This window comes from Plectropomus leopardus, chromosome 7, assembly GCF_026936395.1.
Source record: "Plectropomus leopardus strain MGB_pleo_1.0 chromosome 7, ASM2693639v1, whole genome shotgun sequence".
Classification (NCBI taxonomy): Eukaryota; Metazoa; Chordata; class Actinopteri; order Perciformes; family Serranidae; genus Plectropomus; species Plectropomus leopardus.
The window spans coordinates 560,001-584,196 of NC_142182.1; the positions used below are offsets into that span (position 1 = coordinate 560,001).

Sequence of the window (24,196 nt, forward strand, 5' to 3'; positions counted from 1 at the left end):
TGATGGATGGATGATGGATGGATGGATGATGGATGGAAGGATGGATGATGGATGGATGGATGGATGATGGATGGATGATGGATGGATGATGGATGGATGGATGGATGGATGGATGGATGGATGGATGGATGATGGATGGATGGATGGATGGATGGATGATGGATGGATGGATGGATGATGGATGGATGGATGATGGATGGATGATGGATGGATGGATGATGGATGGATGGATGGATGGATGGATGGATGATGGATGGATGGATGGATGGATGATGGATGGATGGATGATGGATGGATGGATGGATGGATGGATGGATGGATGATGGATGGATGGATGGATGGATGGATGGATGGATGGATGATGGATGGATGATGGATGGAAGGATGGATGATGGATGGATGGATGATGGATGGATAGATGGATGATGGATGGATGGATGGATGGATGGATGATGGATGGATGGATGATGGATGGATGGATGGATGGATGGATGGATGGATGGATGGATGATGGATGGATGGATGGATGGATGGATGGATGATGGATGGATGGATGGATGGATGATGGATGGATGGATGGATGGATGGTTACCTGCAGCAGAGACGTGGTAACGATGGCTCCTGTCTCAGTGAGCGGGCTGTGAGGGATTCCTGAAAACACATATTTAGTTTGAACTGAATTTTAATTCTAGGACTTTTCTAGGATTTCTGGACCTTTCTAGAATTTTTGGACATTTCTTGGATTTCAGGACATTTTTGGTATTTTAAGACATATCTATGATTTTAGGATGTTTTATTGATTTAAGGACATTTCTAGGATTTCGGCCGTTTTAGGATTTTAGAACATTAAGGGCTTTTTATCGTGAATGAAAAAATGGTTGGGGCCGTATGTCGAGTATCAGTGCTCTACATGTTAATGAGAATTATTGGCCATTTTCAGAACCGTCAGCTGCTTCTCTGTAACTTTTGTGCAGATGACCAAAGATCATTCTGTCAAACCTCAAACATCAGACAGAATTTGGGTGCAGAAACATTAGAGACGTGATTTTTGAGACGTGAGACGAGAGCAGACGGCTGGTCCTGGACCTGCTTTGGTGAGAGCGAACGGAGAGTCGTGTCTGGAGAACTCCTCCACGCCGACGTATCTGTGGACGAGGTCAGAGCCCAGCAGCTCCACCGCCACGCCGTACACCAGCGGCCATGACACCTCACCCAGAACCAGAGAGCCGGCCCAGTCGCCCAGAGACAGCCTGACAGACAGACACGTGGATGCATGGACACAGGGACAAAGGGACACAGAAAAAGTGTAAGGTTTGGGTCCCCAACATTCAGAAACTGCCAGCTGCTAAAACCTGCACATGTTGGACAGTTTGTATGATTTATATATTTGCAGAATTACATACATTACTGTGCATACAGTACTTCAGCATGTGTTTGGCTAGTTTGGACATTATCTTGGTGGTTTTGGGGTTATTTAGGATGCTGAATTCATTTCTGCTATTTTGATCATTCAAAATTACTGTTTAAACCAGACACCTGTGTATTTTAATCAGAATCAGAATCAGAATCAGAAAAAGATTTATTGCCAGGTATAGTTAACACAATACGAGGAATTTGTTCTGGTGGGTTGGTGCAACATAAATATAGAAAAAAAAAGAAAAAAAGAAAGAAGAGAAACAGATAAAATAGAAGATACAAATATAAAATATAAAAAGTACTGCATTTGGGCTGATTTTGCTGATTTTGTTTAATTTGTATTCAGTTTAGATGTTTTACAAGACATTGACTTTTATATGCTTTTGAAATATTTCAATAACTTCAAAACAAACTTCAGGTAAATTGAAGCACATTGTGCTGATAATAGGCCAACCTCTCCTGACTGCAGGACTCAGACTTCAGCTTCTGTCAAACTTCTGTGCTGTTAATCATTTTACTCAGGAATTAAAAACTTTTGAGTCGGCCTACTTCTCCTATAGCTGCCAACAGCCTGCCGACATTCACAGTTAGAGAAAGGCTGAAAATAAGCTCATGTGCTTGTGGCCCCGGGCCCCCAAAACATTACATCTGCCCCTGGTAATAATAATGAGAGCTCAGCGCGAGCGGCCGGATGAGACACGGAGCGATGCGTCCTGCTGTTTCTAAATAATTCATCCAAAGTCTGATTAAAGCTGAAATGCTGTGGCTGTCAAACACTCAGCTGTTCTTCAGTCAAAGTCCTTCACTGTATTTGCTTCTCTGCAGCGCTATTCTTATTATCATTGGCTGTTTGTGTTGTCTGTCAAAATATGACTGGGATGCGTTCTATCCACATAATATTGACTACGTCTCATATTTCAATCTAAGAAAAGTTATTTCGCGATAGATATTTTTATCGGTTAATTGCCCAACCCTATTGTCAATATCTGCAATTCGGCAAATATATAAAAAAATAATAAATCTGCTGTAGTTTTACTTTAACTGATGAGTTGGAGGTACCTCTGTCCGTCCACAGTGCAGATTGAGACGCCCCACTTACTGCTGTCCACGTTGTCCTTCTCTTTGTCCTGATCTCATCCAACACAAAATAACACAGAGATGATTCAGAGACAGCTTTTATTCTCCAGCAACACAAATACACCACAGTTACTGAAATAAAGTCATCAAGCCATTTATTTACACTGACGGCCCAAGGGCCAAAACTGGCCCCCGATAGGGCCCCTGGTGGCCCACCAACCATTTTCTAATGTGCAATAAAAATAAAGTGATGGACTCTGTGAATAGTTTTTGTCCTTTTAGTCTCCATAAGGTGTCAGAGACATAAAACAGCATCAAAATAGAGCTTGTTGATCAAAAAAAGAGCCAGAGGAGGATCCCCCACACCCCCGACAGAGGACACAGCTGAGACACTGATGTCCCAAAATCTGAGAAATCAGAGAAACGTCTTAAAATCCTACAAATGTCCCAAAGTCTTAAAAATGCTCTAAAATTCTAGAAATGTCCTTATATCCTAAAATCTCCAAAATCCTAGAAATGTTTTTAAAGAATTCTAGAAATGTGTTCAAATACAAGAAACATCCTAAAATCCTAGAAATGTCCTAAAATCCAAAAATTTCCTAAAATCCTAGCAATGTCCTAAAATCCAAAAATGTCCTAAAATCCAAAAATTTCCTAAAATCCTAGCAATGTCCCAAAATCTTAGAAACGTCTTAAAATCCTTGAAACGTCTTAAAATCCAGATGTCCTAAAATCCTGGAAATGCCTTAAAGTTTTCAAAGTACAGCAATAAAAAGTACAGCATATCCCTCTGAGATGTACATGTAGTACATGTAGTGGAGAAGAAGTATAAAGTAGCATAAAATGGAAATAAATAAATTCAAAGTAAATTGCCATGTGAGTAAATTTACTGAGTTAGGTGTTCCTGTCTCTGGTCAAAAGTCCACCCTTCGAAGTTTTGAGCTTTTTGCCACAAATGTAAAGTTTGTAAAGTGATCCAAGAATCTAGCAGGATTCTGGGGGCAGGGTAGGACAATGGTGATCTCTGATCCTCAGGTGTCAGAGCGGGACTCACCTGGACAGACGACAGCTGACGACACCTGGAAAACAACTTCTGAGTTTCTTCAGTGAAGGTGGAAAAATCTGGGATGACGAATCGTCCCTGCAGAGCTTTCAGGATCAGAGACACAAATCCTGTTACGCACCTGCAGCAGGAAAAACACTGAATCAGAATCACAACCAAAACCACGACCCACATCAAAATCCTGAAGAATCCTGACAAGACAATCCTGATCTATGACAAGATGAGTAACAACGACATCCCATCCAGAAACATGAGCGAGATATGAGATACAGCGGCGTGTCGTCTGCAAAACATCAGAGGTCCATTTATCGTCTCTGAACGCTTTGGCTCAAAATGAGGGTCCAAGGTAGGTTTGTCTGAAGACATAAGTCCAGTCAGAGAAGAGAGGACGGACCTGTGGAAGGAGTCTCTGTCCACTGATCCCTCGGCGTCCTGCAGTTTCCTCAGGTGGAAGAAACACTCTCTGAGCCGAGGGTCGGACCTGTGCAGCCCCGAGCTCCAGACGGCCTGAAAGACGATACAAACAAACCCAAAGTCAATGACGCAACCTACGGCCCGAGGACCAAATCTGGCCCCCGGTAGGGTGCCGTTTGGGCCCCCAACCATTTTCTAATTGACACTAAAAATAAAGTGATGGACACTGTGAACTGTTTTTGTCCTTTAGTATCCATAAGGTGCCAGAGTGCATAAAACAGCATCAAAATAGAGCTTCTTTTCAAAACCATGGGAGGAAATGTAATGACCCACAGGGTAACAAGAAATCTAGTAAAACAAAAACAAAGTGAGAAATGACCTAAAAAAAACTTAAAACTGATAATAATTCTGTATAATATAGTTTAAAAAATACAAAAAACAAGTAATCTTCATCTAATCTGTTTAGTTTTTCGTTGTTGTTGTTTCGCATCTCTGCTCCGCTGATAATCCCGTCTTCTTTGGTGCTCGTGGTTTCAGTAAAATGAACTGAATGACTGATTTGTGAGAATCTTACTAAGATAGCGACATATGTGTCCAAATATACAAACATTTAAACGTATCTACATATTTGTCTGCGTGATCTTAGCAGTTAACTAACGTTGTCTCTAGCAGGTCGCCAACAACCCAGTTTCATTCATCCAAAGAACTTGTAGGCTATGAAAATGAGCTGCATGGTAACCGTGGTAACCAGAGCAAGCCTCTAATAGAGACAGGCCTTTGTTTGTCAGCATGTGGAGCCACAGCAGGCTGGATTTCACTAGAACACATCCAAGGGTTAAAGGGGCTGAGCACTTATTAGACGTTTTACAGCAGCCTTTATATAAAGACTGAGAATGGCATGTGATGTGATGTGCATCTTATTTCTGTAAAAGAGTGAAAATACCTCAAAGAAGTGGTTGATGTTGACTCTTCCATCGGAGGCGAAGCTGTCAAACAGCACGTCAGCGGCCCTGAAAGAGCAGAGGAGCAGCGTCAGGACAGATGGCGGTGAAGCCGACGGCTGGCGGCGGCGGGAGTGAGCTGCAGACTTACGCTCTGCGTTTGGACGGACTCTGCTGGGGGGTGAACCAGGGCTGGGAGGGGGCGTCGGTCCTCTGGCTGCACCACGGCCGGGGGGAGGGGAGGCTTCAGGCCGCTGTTACTGGCCGACACGGGGACCGCTGCACATCAGGCGAACAAATGTTTAAAATGTTTAATGTTTTATGTCAAACTGTTATCCGTTCACCATTTTTACTTCAGTCACAAAGAAAATCGGCTTTTTAAAATGATCTTTGAACCTGTGAAACCTGGACCAACGTCAGTTTTCAACGTTCAGAAGCCTTTCACAGTATTAATATTTAAAGCCACTGAAACCTTAAGCAAACTGGTTTGACCTCATTTGAAGAAAGCAAACTTAACAAGGAATGACCCAAAAGAATGCAAAACAAAAAAGGGAAAAAATCCAAGAAAACTACCTGTAAATAAGCAAGAAAAGAAAAGTCAGCAAAAAATAAGGAAATAACCTGAAAAAGTGCAAAAAAATAAATTAATAATAATAATAATAATAATAATAATAATAATGTACAGAAAGAAAATGGTTAAATATCTTTTTTTTTTTAAATAATTTTCTATATTTTTGTCACTTTCTCTCTCCGTCTTGCTTTGATAAAAGTAATTTTCAGGTTGTTTTCTTTTCACATTTTACCAGTTTTCTAACTCGTAGTATTTCATTTATGTTTTTGAAAGAAATCAAACCAATTTGTTCAAAGAAATCAAACCTGAGCAAATTAGGTTGATTTATTTTGAAAACAGGGAAAAAAAGGCAATGAAGGGTTTTTCTTAAAACTTTTTACGCGGTTCTTGTCAATATTTTGGGTCTTTTCCTGTAAAGTTGCTCATTGTCTTCTTATGTTTTTGAAAGGAATTTTGAAAAATATATTTAAAAAAAACAACTCTTATGTACTTGCAGGTCCAGGACTGACGAGGCTGACGGGCCTCTGGACCGGAGTCTGGCCCTGGTTCTGGATCAGGTTCCTGGGAGCCGGACGGGGCGCCGTGTCCTTGACAACAACATCACATCAACACAGACAGAGTTAAGAATTAAAATGTGAATTTTAATTTAGAATGAACTTTTTATGACCTCAAATATAAACCCAAACCCTGAGAAGACGAGCGTTTCAGCGGAGGAGGAAGAATTCAGATCCTTCACCAGAAGAAATGACCCAAAAAATCAGCAAGACATTAGTAAAAATGACTTTTCTTTAATTACCTGAGCATTTGTGTGAAAAAGCACAAAAAAAAGAGGGTAAAAACAAAAACCAGAAATGACAAGAGAAAAGTGCTTAAAAATTGTAATAATTGTTCCAAACTTTTACACATAAATTTCAAATCTACAAATTTCTTACCGAGTTGCTCAATGCTTTTTTTTCACTATGTTTTTGAAAGAAATCCCACCAATGTGCTAAGAGTTCAAAGTCAGACTATGTCAGACATTTCAGTGAAATTTGAGTTACGGTCGAAAACATGTTTAACCCTTTGAAACCTGAGAAAATTGGCTATATTTCTTCGAAAAACCTGGGGACAAACAACGAGACATGGAAGAAGAAATTATCCAAAAACTCAGCACGAACTTTAGAAAAAGTGCAGTAAAATGACCTAAAATTTGCTCAAAATAGAGAAGAAAAAGGAAAGTAAAAAACAAAAACAAACATGACTTTAAAATAATGATTCTGTCGCAAAAGTTTAAATTTAAAATTAAGAAAATTAGAAATATCTGGACATTTTCCATAGATGTTATAAAAACAGATTTTCTAAATCTTTGATTTTCTTCCACTTTGCCAAGTTGCTCTTTGCCTTTTTCCATTTTTTCCACAGAAATCAAACCAATTTACTCTGAGTTCAAAGGTTTAAATACTTTTTAAAGGCACCTGAGTGCAGCACAAGAAAAGTGATGTCAATCCGGTTTCAAAGGGTTAATGAGGTCACTGTGATCTTGACCTTTGACCTCTAAATTCTAATCAGTTTATTCTTAAGTTCAAGTGGATGTTTGTGCCAAATTTGAGGAAACTCCCTCAAGACCATCTTCAAATATTGCTTTGACAAAAAAAGGCGACAAGGTCACTGTGACCTTTGATCCACAAGATCTAATAAGTCCATCCTTGAGTCTACTGAAATGTTTGTGCCAAATGTGCTAAAATCCAAGAAAAGCCTCAAAATCCTAAATTTGAAGATATTTCCTCGAGGTGTTCTTGAGATATCGCGTTTACAAGAATGAGACAGATGAGGTCACAGTGACCCTTGACCTTTGACCACAGAATCTAACGGTTTATCCTTGAGTCAAAGTGGACGTTTGTGCCAAATCTGAAGAGAATTCGAGGAGTTGTTGAGATGTTGTGTTCAGAGGAATGGGCCTGCGAAAACCCAAAGACATAAAGAGGAAGTTTGTGTTCAGATGGAGGGAAAAAAAACTCTGAATCTGATGATTAAACGCAGTAATGACGAGGCGCGTTTACCTGCGGCTCAGCGCTCCTCTGCTGACTCTCGTCTGCCATCCCTCCATCCTCTGCAGGAGGAGAGAGGAGGAGAGGAGGTGAAGAAAGGAAACAGAAACAAAGGGACGGATTCAGGTTCAGGCAAAAAGGGCACGTGTTGCAGAAAAAACATCTCAGGAAGTGAGCACCGGACTCCTGCATCAAAGTCCGGGGTTTGCTGGACCTTCGTGCCCGTTACATTACATCATTACCGGCAGACTGTATTTAAAGATGGACACGCCCCCACTGATCCCACTGAGCTGAGCTGAGGTTAAAATATCCCAGATTCGGGCGTTGCCATCTTGAGAGGGTGGGGGAGTTCCCTCCAAAACACCCGTCTGACCAATCACGAGCAGCTCCATTGAGTGGGAGCGCAGTGATTGGTTGCCACAGCTGCCAATTATGGTGGAAAAGGACAATCTAATAACTCATTCAAACCGAACCTATCATGAAAACAAACAGTTGAACAAACATCAGGGTGATGAGAACGACCTTCAGTGACAGAAACCATCTTTGGAAACACGTGTTTGTCGCGTACTTTGAGTTTTTAGTCCTTTCACAAACATGGAGGGGCGGGCTTTATGACCTATACTGCAGACAGACACCAGGGGGCGACACGTACTCAACACTGTGGGGGTGCTGTCACTGTGTACGCCTGTATATACAGTCTGCGGCTTCCACAGGACGCCATCCTGCTGCATATCATGTAGATGTGACAGGTGGATTTTGGCGCCAGGAGCTAAAGGCAGAATCACTACGAAAGCGGCGGCGTTTGACGACTTCAGAATGAGAGCAGGCTGGATACGCCGCCGGGTACCTGACGGCACCTTTTGCGGCTGTATGATACGCTGAACTGAACCTAAACGTGTGCTTTTGTTGCACAAAGAAATAAATATGAAGTGTTTTACTGATGTTGTCATTTTATTTTGAAAAAGACCCCTTTCCTCTTTGTTTTCCTGTTTGTGTTTTTATAGTCTTTTTTTTTTTTTACTTATTGTCGTTATTATTACTGATGTTTGTTTGTTTGTCTAATGATGTACTTTTCAATGTCAGTCTCAATTCTGTGCTTCTTTTATGGGGTATGTGGGGGGGGTCATAAACAATAATAGTTATTTATTGAATTAATGATTGTAATCGGAGGTGTATGGCTATGTGCAAAATCAATAAACAAAGACTGGAAGAAAAAGACTAAAAAGACTAAGAAGACTAAAAAAACCAGCATCTAATGAGTAGAAACTTTCCTGTGAAAATGGAAGTGTATTTTTAAAAACCATGATACATGTAACACGTGTAAACAGACACGCCTCCAGCAGCAAAACAAACCTTCATACTAAACAACATCTATTTTAAAGAGGACTCAGGACAAGGACCCCTCAGACTCACAGACCCGAGTGTGTGAGTGTGTGTGTGTGTGTGTGTGTGTGTGTGTGTGTGTGTGTGTGTGTGTGTGTGTGTGTGTGTGTGTGTGTGTGTGTGTGTGTGTGTGTGTGACTGTGTGTGTGTGTGTGTGTGTGTGTGTGTGTGTGTGTGTGTGTGTGTGTGTGTGTGTGTGTGTGTGTGTGTGTGTGTGTGTGTGTGTGTGTGTGTGTGTGTGTGTGTGTGTGTGTGTGTGTGTGTGTGTGTGTGTGTGTGAGAGTGTGTGTGTGTGTGTGTGTGTGTGTGTGTGTGTGTGTGTGTGTGTGTGTGAGAGCGTGTTACAGTCAACATGCAGCTGACACACGTGAGCAGCAGTCTGATCACATCCTGAGAAAAAAGGCAAAGGTAGAAAAATAGACTGAGAGGTGGAGCTCTGCGGCGATGAACCAGCAGCAGCTTCATTTAGATCCCAGCAGACTCCACAGACCACTAATCACAGGGTGTTTCTCACACACACACACACACACACACACACACACACACACACACACACACACACACACACACACACACCTCTCATGTCCGGGTCTCTGTTGGGCTCCAGCAGTTTGTTTCCGTCCAGACCGCCGTATCGTTTTCGCCATTTCCGTCTGAGAGAAGGAGTCCTCTGGAAACTGCAGCCAGGATAAGATCAGATCAAATCAAATCAAATCAAATCAAATCAAATCAAATCAAATCAAATCAAATCAAATCAAATCAAATCAAATCAAATCAAATCAAATCAAATCAAATCAAATCAAATCAAATCAAATCAAATCAAATCAAATCAAATCAAATCAAATCAAATCAAATCAAATCTTTAACAGCAATTATCTTATTTGTTAAGATGAGAGTGAACAAACTGCTTCAAAAGTTAGAGCAGGGACCCTCAACCTGCTGTGTTTAGGGGCCACTCACAGCGGCCCCACACACGTTTCTAGCAATTCAAAATATTTATAGGGTTTTGGGACATTTCAAGGATTTTAGGACATTTCTGGGATTTTAGGACATTTCCAGGATTTTAGGACATTTCTGGGATTTTAGGACATTTCCAGGGTTTTGGGACACTTTTAGGGTTTTGGGACATTTCCAGGATTTTAAGACATTTGCAGGATTTTAAGACGTTTCTAGTATTTTAGGACATTTCTCAGATAAATGTAGTGAAGTAAAAAGTACAGTATCTCCCTCTGAGATGTGGTGGAGTAGAAGTATAAATACTTTTCACTGATTATTTGTGAGGTTCAGCAGAGCTGCAGATATCTGACACAAACGAGTCCTCTCTGTGTGGACTGACGGAGACTGTGGACTCTGTCCCTGCAGACTCCTACAACAAGCAGTAAGGTGAAGTGGGAGCAGGTGAGCAGGTTTACCAGCAGATCTGTAACAGCTGCTGTCCTCTGTGTTCATGTCCTTTCTGCCACGTCTCAGCCTGTCCCTCACCAGCAGCAGGAATGTGAACCTGGACTCTTTCCAGCTTTATGGCAGTTTGACTACACCCAGGAAACGTCTGAGTGCCGTTCAGCAGCAGCAGACTCCAGATCAGATCAAACTATAAAAACAACAGAAAAAAGCTCAAGTTCCTCACCACAGGTACGAGCCGTCCTCTGTCTCCTGGCCCTCCATCCGAGCCCTCAGGTGTGTCTGTCCTCTTCTCGTGTTTTCAGCGGCGGCGCCCTCACTGAGCGTGTCTGCAGGCTATAAACTCTCAGTAATGAATGGGATGGTTTGGAGAGGAGGGGAACCAGTCAGCGCCTGCAGACACTCCCCACTGCCAGACACACTTCCCGCTGCAACACACACTCCCCACTGCCACACACACTCCCAGCTGCAACACACACACTCCCAGCTGCAACACACACTCCCCACTGCCACACACACTCCCCGCTGCAACACACACTCCCCACTGCCACACACACTCCCCGCTGCAACACACACTCCCCACTGCCACACACACTCCCCGCTGCAACACACACTCCCCACTGCCACACACACTCCCAGCTGCAACACACACTCCCCACTGCCACACACACTCCCAGCTGCAACACACACTCCCCACTGCCACACACACTTCCAGCTGCAACACACACTCCCCACTGCCACACACACTCCCAGCTGCAACACACACTCCCCACTGCCACACACACTCCCAGCTGCAACACACACTCCCCGTTGCAATACAACACACACACTCGAACTACACAACAAGAACACAGATCTGAAACACACAGAGCAGCTCTGACACAGAGATAACACATGACATAAAATAACACATCTAAAAAAAAGGTTAATCAATCATTTACTTTACTGAGACTCAACGTATGCCCTGAGGGCCAAATCTGGCTCCTGACAGGGTCCCTGGTGCCCCCCCCCCCAAAAAAACCATTTTCTAATGTACAATAAAGATAAAGTGATGGACTCTGTGAATAGTTTTTGACCTTTTAGTCTCCATAAGGTGTCAGAGACATAAAACAGCATCAAAACTGAGCTTGTCGATTAAAAATAGCCAGAGGAGGATCCCCCACCCCCCCAACAGAGGACACAGCTGAGACACTGATGTCCTAAAATACTAGAAATGTCCTCAAATCATAGAAATGACATGAAATCCTAATAACGTCCTCAAATCGTGACATGTCCTAACATCTAAGAAATGTCCTGAAATCCAAGAAATTTCCTCAAACTGATCAGATGATGTGTTCCCGGACATCCAGAAATTTGAAAAGCCAGTAATTGTTTCATTACATTCAGGTCCTACAGTTTCTGGATGTGATAAATGGTGTAATTTTTGCGATTTTTATTTTGGCGGGCCAACCTGGGTTAGGAAAGCATGTTTTCTTCAAAAATCCCCAAAAATTTAAAAAGAAAAAAAATCTACGAAAAAAAGATTCAACGAAGAGGAAAGTCACAAAAAAAGTTTTAAAAATCCCCACAAATTTTTAAAGTTTTTTTGTAAATGCAAAGTTTTTAAAAATTAACAATAATTTAAAACAAAATATTTGTCCAAAAATCGGAAAGGTAATAATAATAATTATTATTATTATTATTGTTGTTGTTGTTGTTATTATTATTATTATAACTATTATTATTATTATTATTGTCACGAGGACCGGAAGTTATTATTTTGAAAAGCGGATGTTTACATAGTTAGCATTCTTAAGCTAAAAGCTAGCCGCCAGCACGCGGATGTTTCTCCGGTCAGGCGTCACTTTTACATTTATTCGGTTACCTAGATCCTTTCGGTCATTCGGAGCTGTAACGTTAAACCGGCTACCGGACGTCGTCCCGGTGCTCAGCCGACCGTTAGCCGCTGTCTCCCGGTGCGGGCCGCCCGCTCTGCCCGGTGCTCGCCGGCTAACGGCTCTCTCAGCAAACAGACGGATGCCTAAAAAAGAGAAAGCGGTGAGTTTGTGGAGCCAGATGTGACAGAAATCAGCAGTGAAAAGTATCTGAGTACATCTACCAGAGTAACGTTACAGTATATAATACTATATAATATAATATAATACTGCAAATTAAATGAACAATAATAAACAGAACACAGCTGCTATCATTCAGTATTTACTGAGCTGGAAAACTAGTCTGTACTTTTGTCAAAAGTGGAGGAATCAAACTATGTTTAGTCTAAGTATGGACAGATTAATAGCTCCGGGGCTTTTTATCATTATTAGGGATATGTATCGTGATAAATATCGATATCGACTGAGATGAAAAAGTTATTCTTAAATGCTTTTGTATTGACTTTAAAGAAAAGTTGTCTTTGGGCATGTGATCCTAAAAAAAACCCTGACAATTCTTGTTTTATGTGTTTGTTTTTTAACTTTGGTCAGTTTTTTCTTTCTCTTAAAGTTTTTTGCCATTTTTTTCCCTTCATCATTCTTTGGCAGTTTTTTGAGATTTTGTTTTCCTTTAAAATTTTGGGCGACTTTTTTTGTGTGTTGGGGGGTCCCTCAGGCCTCATCTTATTTGTGAAGGCTGATAAATCAGGATCAGAGCTGTCCTCGGTAAAAGCGCTTGTCTGTCCCCCTGCAGCAGGTCAGAGGTCGGCCGGCTGCTCCCGCAGCAGCTGAGGCAGAAGCTTCGTGTCCGGTAGCTCGAGACAAAAGTGGAGCCGTGATGATAACGGTGCGCGCCAAGCCGGGCTCCAAACACAGCGCCATTGCAGGTCACACTGCTCACTGTTTGTTTTAATTCATATATATAAATATGTATATGTGTGTGTATATATATATATATATATATATATATATATATATATATATACACACACACAAAGTATATATAAATATATATACACACACAGTATATATTAATATATATACACATACAGTATATATTAATATATAAACACACACACATCACTGTAAAACTGAGCCGCTGTGACCGCCTGACACTCGCCTTTCCTCTTCTTCTTCTGCTGTTTCAGAGGTTTCTGCAGAGGTGGTGGGAGTTTCCATCGCAGCGCCTCCTACAGACGGAGAAGCCAATGCCGAGCTCCTCCGTCTCTTCGCTGACGTCCTGCAACTCAAGAAAAGTCATGTCTCCCTCGACAAGGTGTGTCTGGTTTCACAGCGAAAATATTGTGTCCTCTGTCTGATCCTCATTTCACTTCCTGTCCTCTGCCTGTCACAGGGCTCCAGATCCAGAGACAAACTCATCAGAGTGGACTCCTCTCTTAGTCCAGACGAGGTGCTGAGGAGGCTCAGACAGGCTGCAGGCTGACAGGAGGGACAGAGGAGGTGCTGCAGGCTGATAGGAGGGACAGAGGAGGTGCTGCAGGCTGATAGGAGGGACAGAGGAGGTGCTGCAGGCAGACAGGAGAGACGGAGGAGGTGCTGCAGGCAGATAGGAGAGACAGAGGAGGTGCTGCAGGACCACAGGAGAGACAGAGGAGATGCTGCAGCCTGACAGGAGGACAGTGGAGGTGCTGGAGGACCACAGGAGAGACGGAGGAGGTGCTGCAGGACCACAGGAGAGACGGAGGAGGTGCTGCAGGACCACAGGAGGACAGAGGAGGTGCTGCAGGACCACAGGAGGACAGAGGAGGACACATAAAAAACTAAAATAAAAATAGAACCAGAAAAAAACAGAAGATAAACCAGGCGTCTCCTTTTATCAAATTCTCGTCAGCCTCCGCAGCTGGACCAGTATGACCGCTGGCAGACCTGGAGAGAAAACACAGTGTTGTCACGGAAACGGACTGACGGGCAGGAGGCGTGTGCACGGCCGGGTCATGTGACTGATGTGACGTGCTGGATGTGTGTAGTTCTGCTCAGTTTATTTTTTTTAAATGAGCAGTTTGTTTTCAATAAACAGACGATGAATCTGTGAGATTTTATTTTATTAAAGACAAACTGCTCTAACTGAGCAGCAGATGGCGCTGTGGCTTCACTCTGTCGTTTGTACACCAACCAGCGAAAACATCAAACAACCCACTGACAACTGTTTGTTTGTTTGTTTGTTTGTTTGTTTGTTTGTTTGTTTGTTGTTGAGGAGGAGGTTGGCTGTTTTTTTATTAATTGATTAATTGATTTAATTAATTGACCCTTCCCAAACTGACTGATTACTTCCCCCCAAAAAAACAAAAAACATTTTCTTGAATTAACAAAATTTTTAAAAAGTCACCAAAAAATTTTAAAGAAAAAAAAAATATTGAAAGGAAGAGGGAAAAAAGCCCTTTCTTTTCTTTTTTTAAAGTAAAAAAAATCAAAATCAATTTATTAGTTTTAGAATAGAAAGCATGCTTTCCACACCTGCAGGTTTGGCCCCTGATGTCCTCAGATCCTAGAAAGGCCCTGCTCTATCACACAGGGATCTGAGAAATAAACATACTGTTTGAATTTCTTATGAAAGATCATCAAACATCCCAGATGGAGTCTGGTTGTTCAGGTATAAGGAACGTATCGATTCTATATTCATGGACTTCTATATTCACAGAAACGTCCCATCCACGGCCCTGCGGCCTCAGGGCCCCAAAAGTGAGCGGCACTGATCAGCTGGTGTAAAAACTCTGCAGAAACAAGAGAAAGAAGCTCATTAGCATCATCGTCAGCATCAGGGGTAACGAGCTGTTTTCTCAGGAAGCTTCAAAGAGTCGCAGAGCTGCGCTGATCAAAGCTGCTCACATCACGACTCAAACTGCAGGAGGCTGCGGAGCTGCAGTTTAGCTTCCTCACTGTGTCTCTGAGACTGAAGAGAGTCATCTCTCTGAGAGTCATCATCTCTCTGAGAGTCATCATCTCTGAGAGTCACCATCTCTCTGAGAGTCATCATCTCTCTGAGAGTCATCATCTGTCTGAGAGTCATCATCTCTCTGAGAGTCATCATCTGTCTGAGAGTCATCATCTCTGAGAGTCACCATCTCTCTGAGAGTCATCATCTGTCTGAGAGTCATCATCTGTCTGAGAGTCATAATCATCTCTGAGAGTTACCATCTCTCTGAGAGTCATCATCTCTCTGAGAGTCACCATCTCTGAGAGTCACCATCTCTCTGAGAGTCATCATCTCTCTGAGAGTCATCATCTGTCTGAGAGTCATCATCTCTGAGAGTCACCATCTCTCTGAGAGTCATCATCTCTCTGAGAGTCATCATCTGTCTGAGAGTCATCATCTCTGAGAGTCACCATCTCTCTGAGAGTCACCATCTCTCTGAGTCATCATCTCTCTGAGAGTCATCATCTGTCTGAGAGTCATAATCATCTCTGAGAGTTACCATCTCTCTGAGAGTCATCATCTCTCTGAGAGTCACCATCTCTCTGAGAGTCATCATCTGTCTGAGAGTCATCATCTGTCTGAGAGTCACCATCTCTCTGAGAGTCATCATCTGTCTGAGAGTCATCATCTGTCTGAGAGTCACCATCTCTCTGAGTCATCATCTCTCTGAGAGTCATCATCTGTCTGAGAGTCATAATCATCTCTGAGAGTCACCATCTCTCTGAGAGTCATCATCTCTCTGAGAGTCACCATCTCTCTGAGAGTCATCATCTGTCTGAGAGTCATCATCTGTCTGAGAGTCACCATCTCTCTGAGAGTCATCATCTCTCTGAGAGTCATCATCTGTCTGAGAGTCATCATCTGTCTGAGAGTCATCATCTCTCTGAGAGTCATCATCTCTCTGAGTCATCATCTCTCTGAGAGTCATCATCTGTCTGAGAGTCATCATCTCTGAGAGTCACCATCTCTCTGAGAGTCATCATCTCTCTGAGAGTGTTACATAAGCAGCAGCTCAGAGCTTGTTTTGCAGTTATTTGTCATGCTGATCCGGGATCAGCAGCTTTACGTCTGCTGTCAGGCTGATGAATGCTCAGACGATGCCTTAAGCCTCCCGACACTTTCCCTCCTAAATTTCAGGGATTCATAAATGTAAATCCTCTCCTGTTGGTGCTGAAGATCTTTCTGGTCACTCTGTGAAGATTTCACACCAAAAAGACAAAAATGTTACAGGTTTGCATCCTGTGAAATAAAACAAAAAACAATCACTGAAGTGATTAAAATGTGTGAGCATTTTCCTTCCACAGTTTGCATCAACGGGACACCACAGAGACGAATCTCAGAGGTCATTTTGGTTCGTCTTTTTGCATCTCTTTGTGGTCCCCACAAGTCTCTTCAAAGTCATTTTACATCTATTTGTTGTTGTTGTTGTGCATCTCTTTGTTGTTGTTGTGCATCTCGTTTGTTGTTGTGCATTTCTTTGTTGTTGTGCATCTCTTTGTTGTTGTTGTGCATCTCTTTGTTGTTGTGCATCTCTTTGTTGTTGTTGTGCATCTCATTTGTTGTTGTTGTGCATCTCATTTGTTGTTGTGCATCTCTTTGTTGTTGTGCATCTCTTTGTTGTTGTTGTGCATCTCTTTGTTGTTGTGCATCTCTTTGTTGTTGTTGTGCATCTCATTTGTTGTTGTTGTGCATCTCATTTGTTGTTGTGCATCTCTTTGTTGTTGTGCATCTCTTTGTTGTTGTTGTGCATCTCGTTTGTTGTTGTGCATCTCTTTGTTGTTGTGCATCTCATTTGTTGTTGTGCATCTCTTTGTTGTTGTGCATCTCTTTGTTGTTGTTGTGCATCTCGTTTGTTGTTGTGCATCTCTTTGTTGTTGTGCATCTCTTTGTTGTTGTGCATCTCTTTGTTGTTGTGCATCTCGTTTCTTGTTGTGTATTTCTTTGTTGTTGTGCATCTCTTTGTTGTTGTTTTGTATGTCTATGTCGTTGTTTTGAGTCCTGTGTTGCTTCTCTTTGTGAGCGTTTTCATCTCATTGCAGACGTTCATGTCTTTATTTGTAGTTGATTTGTGTCTCTCATGTAGCTCGGTTTCTGTTTCTCGGCGGTCGCCGTGGTGAGGTTTTGGATCGTTCTGTGGTTTCGACTGACCCTCTGACCAGAAATGTTAACGTGACTTCACTCGGAGGCTGTGGTCCTGAGGGGAATTGTTCCTCAACTTTACATCATCTTCCTATCAGTCGCACAGAAACCTCTGAGCTCGCACTGGAAGACAACACGAGGTAATCAGTGGTCCGTACACGAGGACTGGTGGACAGTTCTCACTTTGTTGATGGAGGATGTTATTTGGTTTGCTGGCTCTGTTCTTGAGAGGATTTAAAGAGAAAGCGAAATGATGGAAGGATAAAGTCCCATATTTCTTTTCTGTTATTTCAGAGATTATGTGGCATTAAATGTTTCTGTTCTGCTTTGCCACATCTGTCACTTTTTTTTCAGATATCAGAATCAGTTTGAGTGAGTCATTCGCTAAAATCGAATTTAGAAAAACAGAACAATCCCTTTAAGGATGGAGACGTTAAAAGACAGCGACGAAGACAGAGGAATACCTGCAGTATGAGTCACATCACAAAGTGGACACGCTCTGCATTGCTTTGACCACAATACCTTGTGTGGCCCCGCTTTGGCCCCATATTGGCTTTGTTATGTCCTAAAGTCCTACCTCCTAAAATCCTAGAAATGTCCAAAAATCCTAGAAATGTCCTCAAATTCTAATTATGTCCTAAAATGGTAAAAACATGTATGTGGCTGCTGCATCTGGCCCTTGGCCTCCTGTCATTTTTCAAAAGTGGCCCCCGACGCAGCAGGTTTAGTACCACTGATATAAAGTCTGTGACACTAATCTGTCCATGAACACACTTGGCGTAATTTTTTTTTAGCCTGAATCCACCAGCAGCTTCAGCAGTTTCAGCAGGTGCAGCAGGTTCAGCAGGTGCAGCAGGTTCCGCAGATTCAGCAGGTGCAGCAGGTTCAGCAGGTGCAGCAGGTTCCGCAGATTCAGCAGGTGCAGCAGGTTCAGCAGGTGCAGCAGGTTCAGCAGGTGCAGCAGGTTCCGCAGATTCAGCAGGTGCAGCAGGTTCAGCAGGTGCAGCAGGTTCCGCAGATTCAGCAGGTGCAGCAGGTTCAGCAGGTGCAGCAGGTTCAGCAGGTGCAGCAGGTTCAGCAGGTGCAGCAGGTGCAGCAGGTTCAGCAGGTGCAGCAGGTGCAGCAGGTTCAGCAGGTGCAGCAGGTTCAGCAGGTTCAGCAGGTGCAGAAGGTGCAGCAGGTTCAACAGGTGCAGCAGGTTCAACAGGTGCAGCAGGTTCAACAGGTGCAGCAGGTGCAGCAGTTTCAGCAGGTGCAGCAGGTTCAGCAGGTGCAGCAGGTGCAGCAGGTTCAGCAGGTGCAGCAGGTTCAGCAGGTGCAGCAGGTTCAGCAGGTGCAGCAGGTTCAGCAGGTGCAGCAGGCGCAGAAGGCACCACATCAATGAGGCTGATAGCGGCCTTTTGCTGGAGTGATAACATCTGACGGAGGTCCTCAGCGCGTTAGCATTTAGCTCAAAGCAGTGCTTCTATGGAGTCCTGCCCCTCCAGCTGCTGACGCAACTCATCTTGTTTCCGCATCAACTTATGTAACAATATTAATATAAAATTTAAAAAGCAAAGTGAGAGCTGCTTCATTGTTTTAACTTTCCTGCTTTTCCAGATCTTTCTGAAGACTGAGACACCGGATGATTTCATGAGAACTGATTTATTTTTTTAATTTTTTTATTTTTTACATAACTTTGTGCTGATCTCAGACGTCTTCTTTGCGGCACACAGTGAGCTGACTGTTGTCGGTGAACATCCGGCCTGCAGACTCGGAGCTGGTGCTGTCAGTGAGGCATTAGTAGGAGAATCAGAGTGCTGACGTGACGCTGCTGCACGCCACGCACACTCAAGACAGTAAACAGGAGGAAGTGTGTTCTGTCAGCTCCCTGAGGGCGAGCGGCTGGAAATAAAGAGATTTAAGACCAAGCTCCGGGGCCCGATTTGGTCTCTGATTGTGTCTTTATGGGATCAGAAATGTCCCCGTCCTCTGAGACAGAAATCCTGCTGACTGTGCTGAAGAGAGAGAGGAGAGCGTGCAGCCGGACGCAGCTCTGCAGCTTTTCATCGTTTCTTCTTCCTCTGTGGGTGTTTGATCCTCCGCTGGGCCCCGGGGCCATTCTTCTGTGCGGAGCCTCTGACTTGAGATTCTTTTCAGCATAAAGTTGCTTAAATAAGCAGCCGTGTTTGAGTCTTTGATTTCAGGATTACTGTTGGGGCACTTTGCCTGAGTCGGATCACAGCGGACAGAAAGAAAGCCGAGATGAGAGTCAGTGAAGTGTAGCAGGTCGAGAACACGGAGAGAAACACCCCGACGCCCCAAAAAACACTTTCAACCAGAAACACGAGGCCCGAGGCCCGGGGCCCGGGGCCCGGGGCCTGTCGCCCGTCACAGAGGCCCTGCACAGGACTTCAGGACATTGCCAGAATTTTAGGGCATTTCTAGGATTTGTGGATGTTTCTAAAATTTTAAGATGTCTCTAGAATTTGACACATTTCTAGGATTTTTGGGGATGTTTCTAGTATTTTAGGACATTCCTAGAACTTTACGACATTATTAGGATTTTTGGATATTTCTAGGATTTCGGGAAATTTCCAGTTTTAGGAATTTCCAGGACTTAAGGATGTTTCAAGAATTTTAAGATGTTTCTAGAATTTAGGATTTTTTATTTTTAATCAGAGAGCTCTATTTTGATGCTGCTCTATGTCTCTGACACCTTTTGGACACAAAAAGGACAAAAACTATTCACAGTGTCAATAGTTAGTTAGTTAGTTTGGTTTTGTGAAAACGGTTGGGGGGCCACCAGGGGCCCTATCGGGGGCCCTAAGATGAGCATCACTGGTGTATCGTTTTGACCTGAAAGTTAAGTGAATAATAAAAAGCTGCTGAACATCGAGGAGTCGGTCTGAAGCGGTTTCCCTGCTGTTCGGATGCAGCTGAGTGTCAGAGTGGTTTAGGTTGTGTTTGTCTGACGCTCGGGGACATTAATACTTCATCCAGTACACGGAGACGCTCTGCAGGGGAGCAAAGACATTCAGCTGTGTTCTTTCAGCTGCGCTCCTTTAAAAGTCAAATATGAAAAGGAAATTGGAAAAGTTTTCATCTCTCGTCTCTCGCACAGATTCATTCTGACAGATTGTCTCAGACACGTTGTCCCCGTCTTCAGGCCGCACGGACTTTAATCACAACAAATCACTTCATCCATAAAAGCAAATGTGCAGCTTCTGCTGCCGCTCGATGTCCCCGAGAGACTCTGAGCGTCCAAATCTCAGCGCAGAGTTTCTCTGCTTTTCTGCTCCAGTTTTACCGCCCCTGCCTGGCCCTGGCCCTGGCCCTGGCCCTGGCCCTGGCCCTGGCCCTGGCCCTGGCCCTGGCCCCTGCCCGGCCCCCGGCCCCCGCCCCTGATTGCAAATATACTGTGAAGTGTTAGTGAAAATACTACGACAAATGCTGTGAAAGAGGTATTGAAAATTCTGTCAAATACTGCAGCAGCTTTCACTTTTAATCGCAGCTATTTTTATCTTTCATTGTTTGTTCAAATCATGAAAAAATTCTATTTCAGTGACTTAGTTTTTTGGGCCAGAAAGATGATTTTTTTTAGTGCATACTAATACTTTGTGGTAAATAAATATATCAAAAGTTGCAACGATTACACCGATAATTAATACGTTTGATGGATTAATTTTTCAGATTTGTTTGTGTTATATTTCTCTGTCCTGACTAGAAATATTCTATTTATTCTATTTTATTTTACCCGTTTTATTTATTTATTTCATAATAAGGGCTTATTTGAGGAAGAGGTCACGTGAGCCTGTCTACGTCACACCCGTGACGTCGCGCGAAGGCTGGAGGGGGCGGGGCGCTCCGTCCAAACATCCCGCACGCGGCGGGGCGGCGCGCGACAAATAGCCGAGGAGCAGAGAGGAAAGCAGCACGCGGACCCGCGGCACTTTGATCTCCGTTTCCTAGCACCATGTGGGCGCGAGCTGTGCTGTGCGCGGCGCTACTGTGCGCGCTCTTCCCCGAGGGAAGGACGGAAGCCGAGAGGGAAGAGAGGGACATCCAGGACTACTCCTACTCCAACTCCAACAGACTGGTGAGTACACACAAATACTACACAATACTACTGAAATATACTTCTGAATACTACTCCAACAGGCCGACTGTCAAATACTGCAGCATGTTTTACTTTAAATGTCAGCTTGATTTATTTTTCATGAGTCCTTTTTATTTATTTGCTCTTCCAGTTTTTTATTGTAAAGTACTTTGGGCTCATTTCTTCTACAAAGCTGCTTTACAAATAAAGTTTATTATTATTATTATAATACACACTTATATGGGGATAAAGTGAGTATTTTGGGACTGTCGAGCAGACAAAATGAGACATCGCCTTGGACTCTGAGACAGGAGATTTGTATTTATTTTATAGATTAAAATAATCAATAATTTAAGTACAGTACTGGAGTAAATGTACTCAGCTACTTTACAGTGATGCTTTGATGGAGTGACGATGTTTCATAATTATTTACTGTTGTGAAGATGGAAAAGTTTGTAGGTACCGCAGGTCCTTCCTTCCATCAGCCATCAGGCTATACAACACCAGCCTGAGCAACAATAACCTGGACTCACTACAATCAAAAGTTTCTGCCAGTTGCATCTTGCACATGTCACTTTTTTCTCTTTCAGTTGTATTTTAAAAATTGCCCCTGCCTAATTATCCTTATTATCCTTATTACTATTTATTACAATACAACAACAGCGCTCCCTCATTCTCCCACATTCTTACCTGCATCTTGTTTAATCTGTATATCTTTGATTTTTTTCTGGTATATCTTTGATTTTTGTATTTAGAACCTGTACATTTTTTCTTCTTCTTTGATACATGCCTATTTTTGCACTTTTGTATATTTTATATTTTGTATATATTGATATTTTATATATTTTTTCTGTACACACGGCTGCTGTGACAAGTTAATTTCCCACAAGTGGGATAAATAAACGTGTCTAATGTCTAAGTCAAGATCCTCATATCTGTGTGTGTGTGTGTGTGTGTGTGTGTGTGTTCAGCTCGGCGCTCTGCATGAAGTGTTGGAGAAACTGCAAACTAAGAGGATTAATCCCTGGGAGAAGAAATATGGGCAAGTCCCCTCTGTGAGTCACTCACACACACACACACACACACACACACACACACAGACACAAACACACACACACACACACACACACACACACACACACACAGACACACACACACACACACACACACACACACACACACACACACACAGACACAAACACACACACACACACACACACACACACACACACACACACACACACACACACACACACACACACACACACACACACACACACACACACACACACACACACACACACAGACACAAACACACACACACACACACACACACACACACACACACACAGACACGCACGCACACACACACAGACACAAACAAACACAAACACACACACACACACACACACACAGACACGCACGCACACACACACACACACAGACACGCACGCACACAAACACACACAGACACAAACAAACACAAACACACAGACACAAACAAACACACACAGACACGCACGCACGCACAAACACACAAACAGACACAAAGAAACACAGACACACACGCACACACACACACAGACACAAACACACACACACAAACACACACATAGACACACACGCACGCACGCACACACACACACACAAATCTTGCCAAACAGTGAATAAGTACCCCCCCCACACACACACACAGACACACACACACACACAGACACACACACACACACACACGTCTTCAGGTGATTTTGTGTCCATCAGACAGAAAAAAAACGTCTCAGTGAAACTGAATCAACAAACTGATTTTAAACTTTCTCTCTCTGTTTCTGTGTGTGTGTGTGTGTGTTTCTGTGTGTGTGTGTGTTTCTGTGTGTTTTTCTGTGTGTGTGTGTGTTTCTGTGTGTTTTTCTGTGTGTGTGTGTGTTTCTGTGTGTGTGTTTCTCTTTGTGTGTCTGTTTCTGTGTGTGTGTTTCTCTTTATGTGTCTGTTTCTGTGTGTGTGTGTGTTTCTGTGTGTTTTTCTGTGTGTGTGTGTGTTTCTGTGTGTTTTTCTGTGTGTGTGTGTGTGTGTTTCTGTTTGTGTGTCTGTTTCTGTGTGTGTGTTTCTCTTTATGTGTCTGTTTCTGTGTGTGTGTGTGTTTCTGTGTGTTTTTCTGTGTGTGTGTGTGTGTGTGGTCAGTGTGACCTCGGGGAACACTGCGCGGTGAGGAAAGGATCTCGTATCGGGAAGATGTGCGACTGTCCTCGCGGAGCGTTCTGCAACTTCTTCCTGCTGAAGTGCTTATGAGTTTATTTTACTGATCAATAAATCAATAAGTGAATAAATGAAGTGAGGTCGTTGGAGTCGATCGGCGCTTCGTCACTTTGTGTTGTTGTGTTGTGTAATATTTATTAGAATTATTAAACCGTTTAAAGAAAACGTGCCTTTCAAACGTGTATTCTTGATAAGAAAATAAAATCTGGGAAAAAAATCAATTTTTAAGTTTTTAGTAAAAATCTCCAAATTTAAAAAATGAAACAAAAAAATTGCATTTTTTAATTAAAAATAGACTAATTTGGAGCATCTGGTGGGTCAGTGGGCTGAGCCGATGATTTGGTGCTTTTCTTTGTTTTCTGGGATCAACTGAATAATTTTGGGGACGTTTGAACCTTTCCAAGACTTTTCAAGGACCAGTTAGTATTTTCATGACCGCTCACAGTACACTGACAAGTGTATCCAACACAGTACACAAATATAATTACTGTATTAGAAATACTGCGTATGAACATCACGTGTCAACAAATATTAAATGTTGCATCAGCACCTTCAGAAAATGTAAACGCCGTAATCCTTATTAAT

At 42.8% G+C, this 24,196-nt stretch overlaps 3 protein-coding genes across 6 annotated transcripts in view; 2 read left to right on the plus strand and 1 right to left on the minus strand.

Annotated features, from left to right (window-relative positions):
* glsl (glutaminase like) overlaps positions 1–10,830 on the minus strand; it is a 20,142-nt gene extending 9,312 nt beyond the window's left edge. Inside the window, 12 exon segments of the mRNA XM_088079496.1 lie at positions 593–651; positions 1,087–1,250; positions 2,476–2,543; positions 3,548–3,677; positions 3,951–4,063; positions 4,914–4,980; positions 5,063–5,116; positions 5,118–5,190; positions 5,973–6,069; positions 7,522–7,571; positions 9,469–9,569; positions 10,520–10,830. Coding sequence (XP_087935622.1) covers positions 593–651; positions 1,087–1,250; positions 2,476–2,543; positions 3,548–3,677; positions 3,951–4,063; positions 4,914–4,980; positions 5,063–5,116; positions 5,118–5,190; positions 5,973–6,069; positions 7,522–7,571; positions 9,469–9,569; positions 10,520–10,557 — 1,014 coding nt within the window. The 5' untranslated portion in view covers positions 10,558–10,830.
* A 1,236-nt stretch (positions 10,831–12,066) lies between these two features.
* On the plus strand, positions 12,067–14,308 carry c7h15orf40 (chromosome 7 C15orf40 homolog). Of its 4 annotated transcripts, none has more exons than XM_042481834.2 (4): positions 12,067–12,330; positions 12,961–13,093; positions 13,355–13,482; positions 13,561–14,308. In XM_042481834.2, exons 1-4 carry the CDS (start codon positions 12,115–12,117, stop codon positions 13,648–13,650), a joined length of 567 nt encoding a protein of 188 aa, XP_042337768.2. In that variant the 5' UTR covers positions 12,067–12,114; the 3' UTR covers positions 13,651–14,308. The 4 variants fall into 4 exon arrangements, with proteins under 4 accessions (XP_042337768.2, XP_087935632.1, XP_087935631.1 ...); XM_088079506.1 differs by having other exon boundaries at positions 12,961–13,053; XM_088079505.1 differs by having other exon boundaries at positions 12,964–13,093.
* Positions 14,309–21,050: 6,742 nt separating this feature from the next.
* On the plus strand, positions 21,051–23,705 carry cart2 (cocaine- and amphetamine-regulated transcript 2). The gene is made up of 3 exons (XM_088079509.1): positions 21,051–21,358; positions 22,330–22,413; positions 23,537–23,705. Exons 1-3 carry the CDS (start codon positions 21,236–21,238, stop codon positions 23,642–23,644), a joined length of 315 nt encoding a protein of 104 aa, XP_087935635.1. The 5' UTR covers positions 21,051–21,235; the 3' UTR covers positions 23,645–23,705.
* Positions 23,706–24,196: the final 491 nt, after the last annotated feature.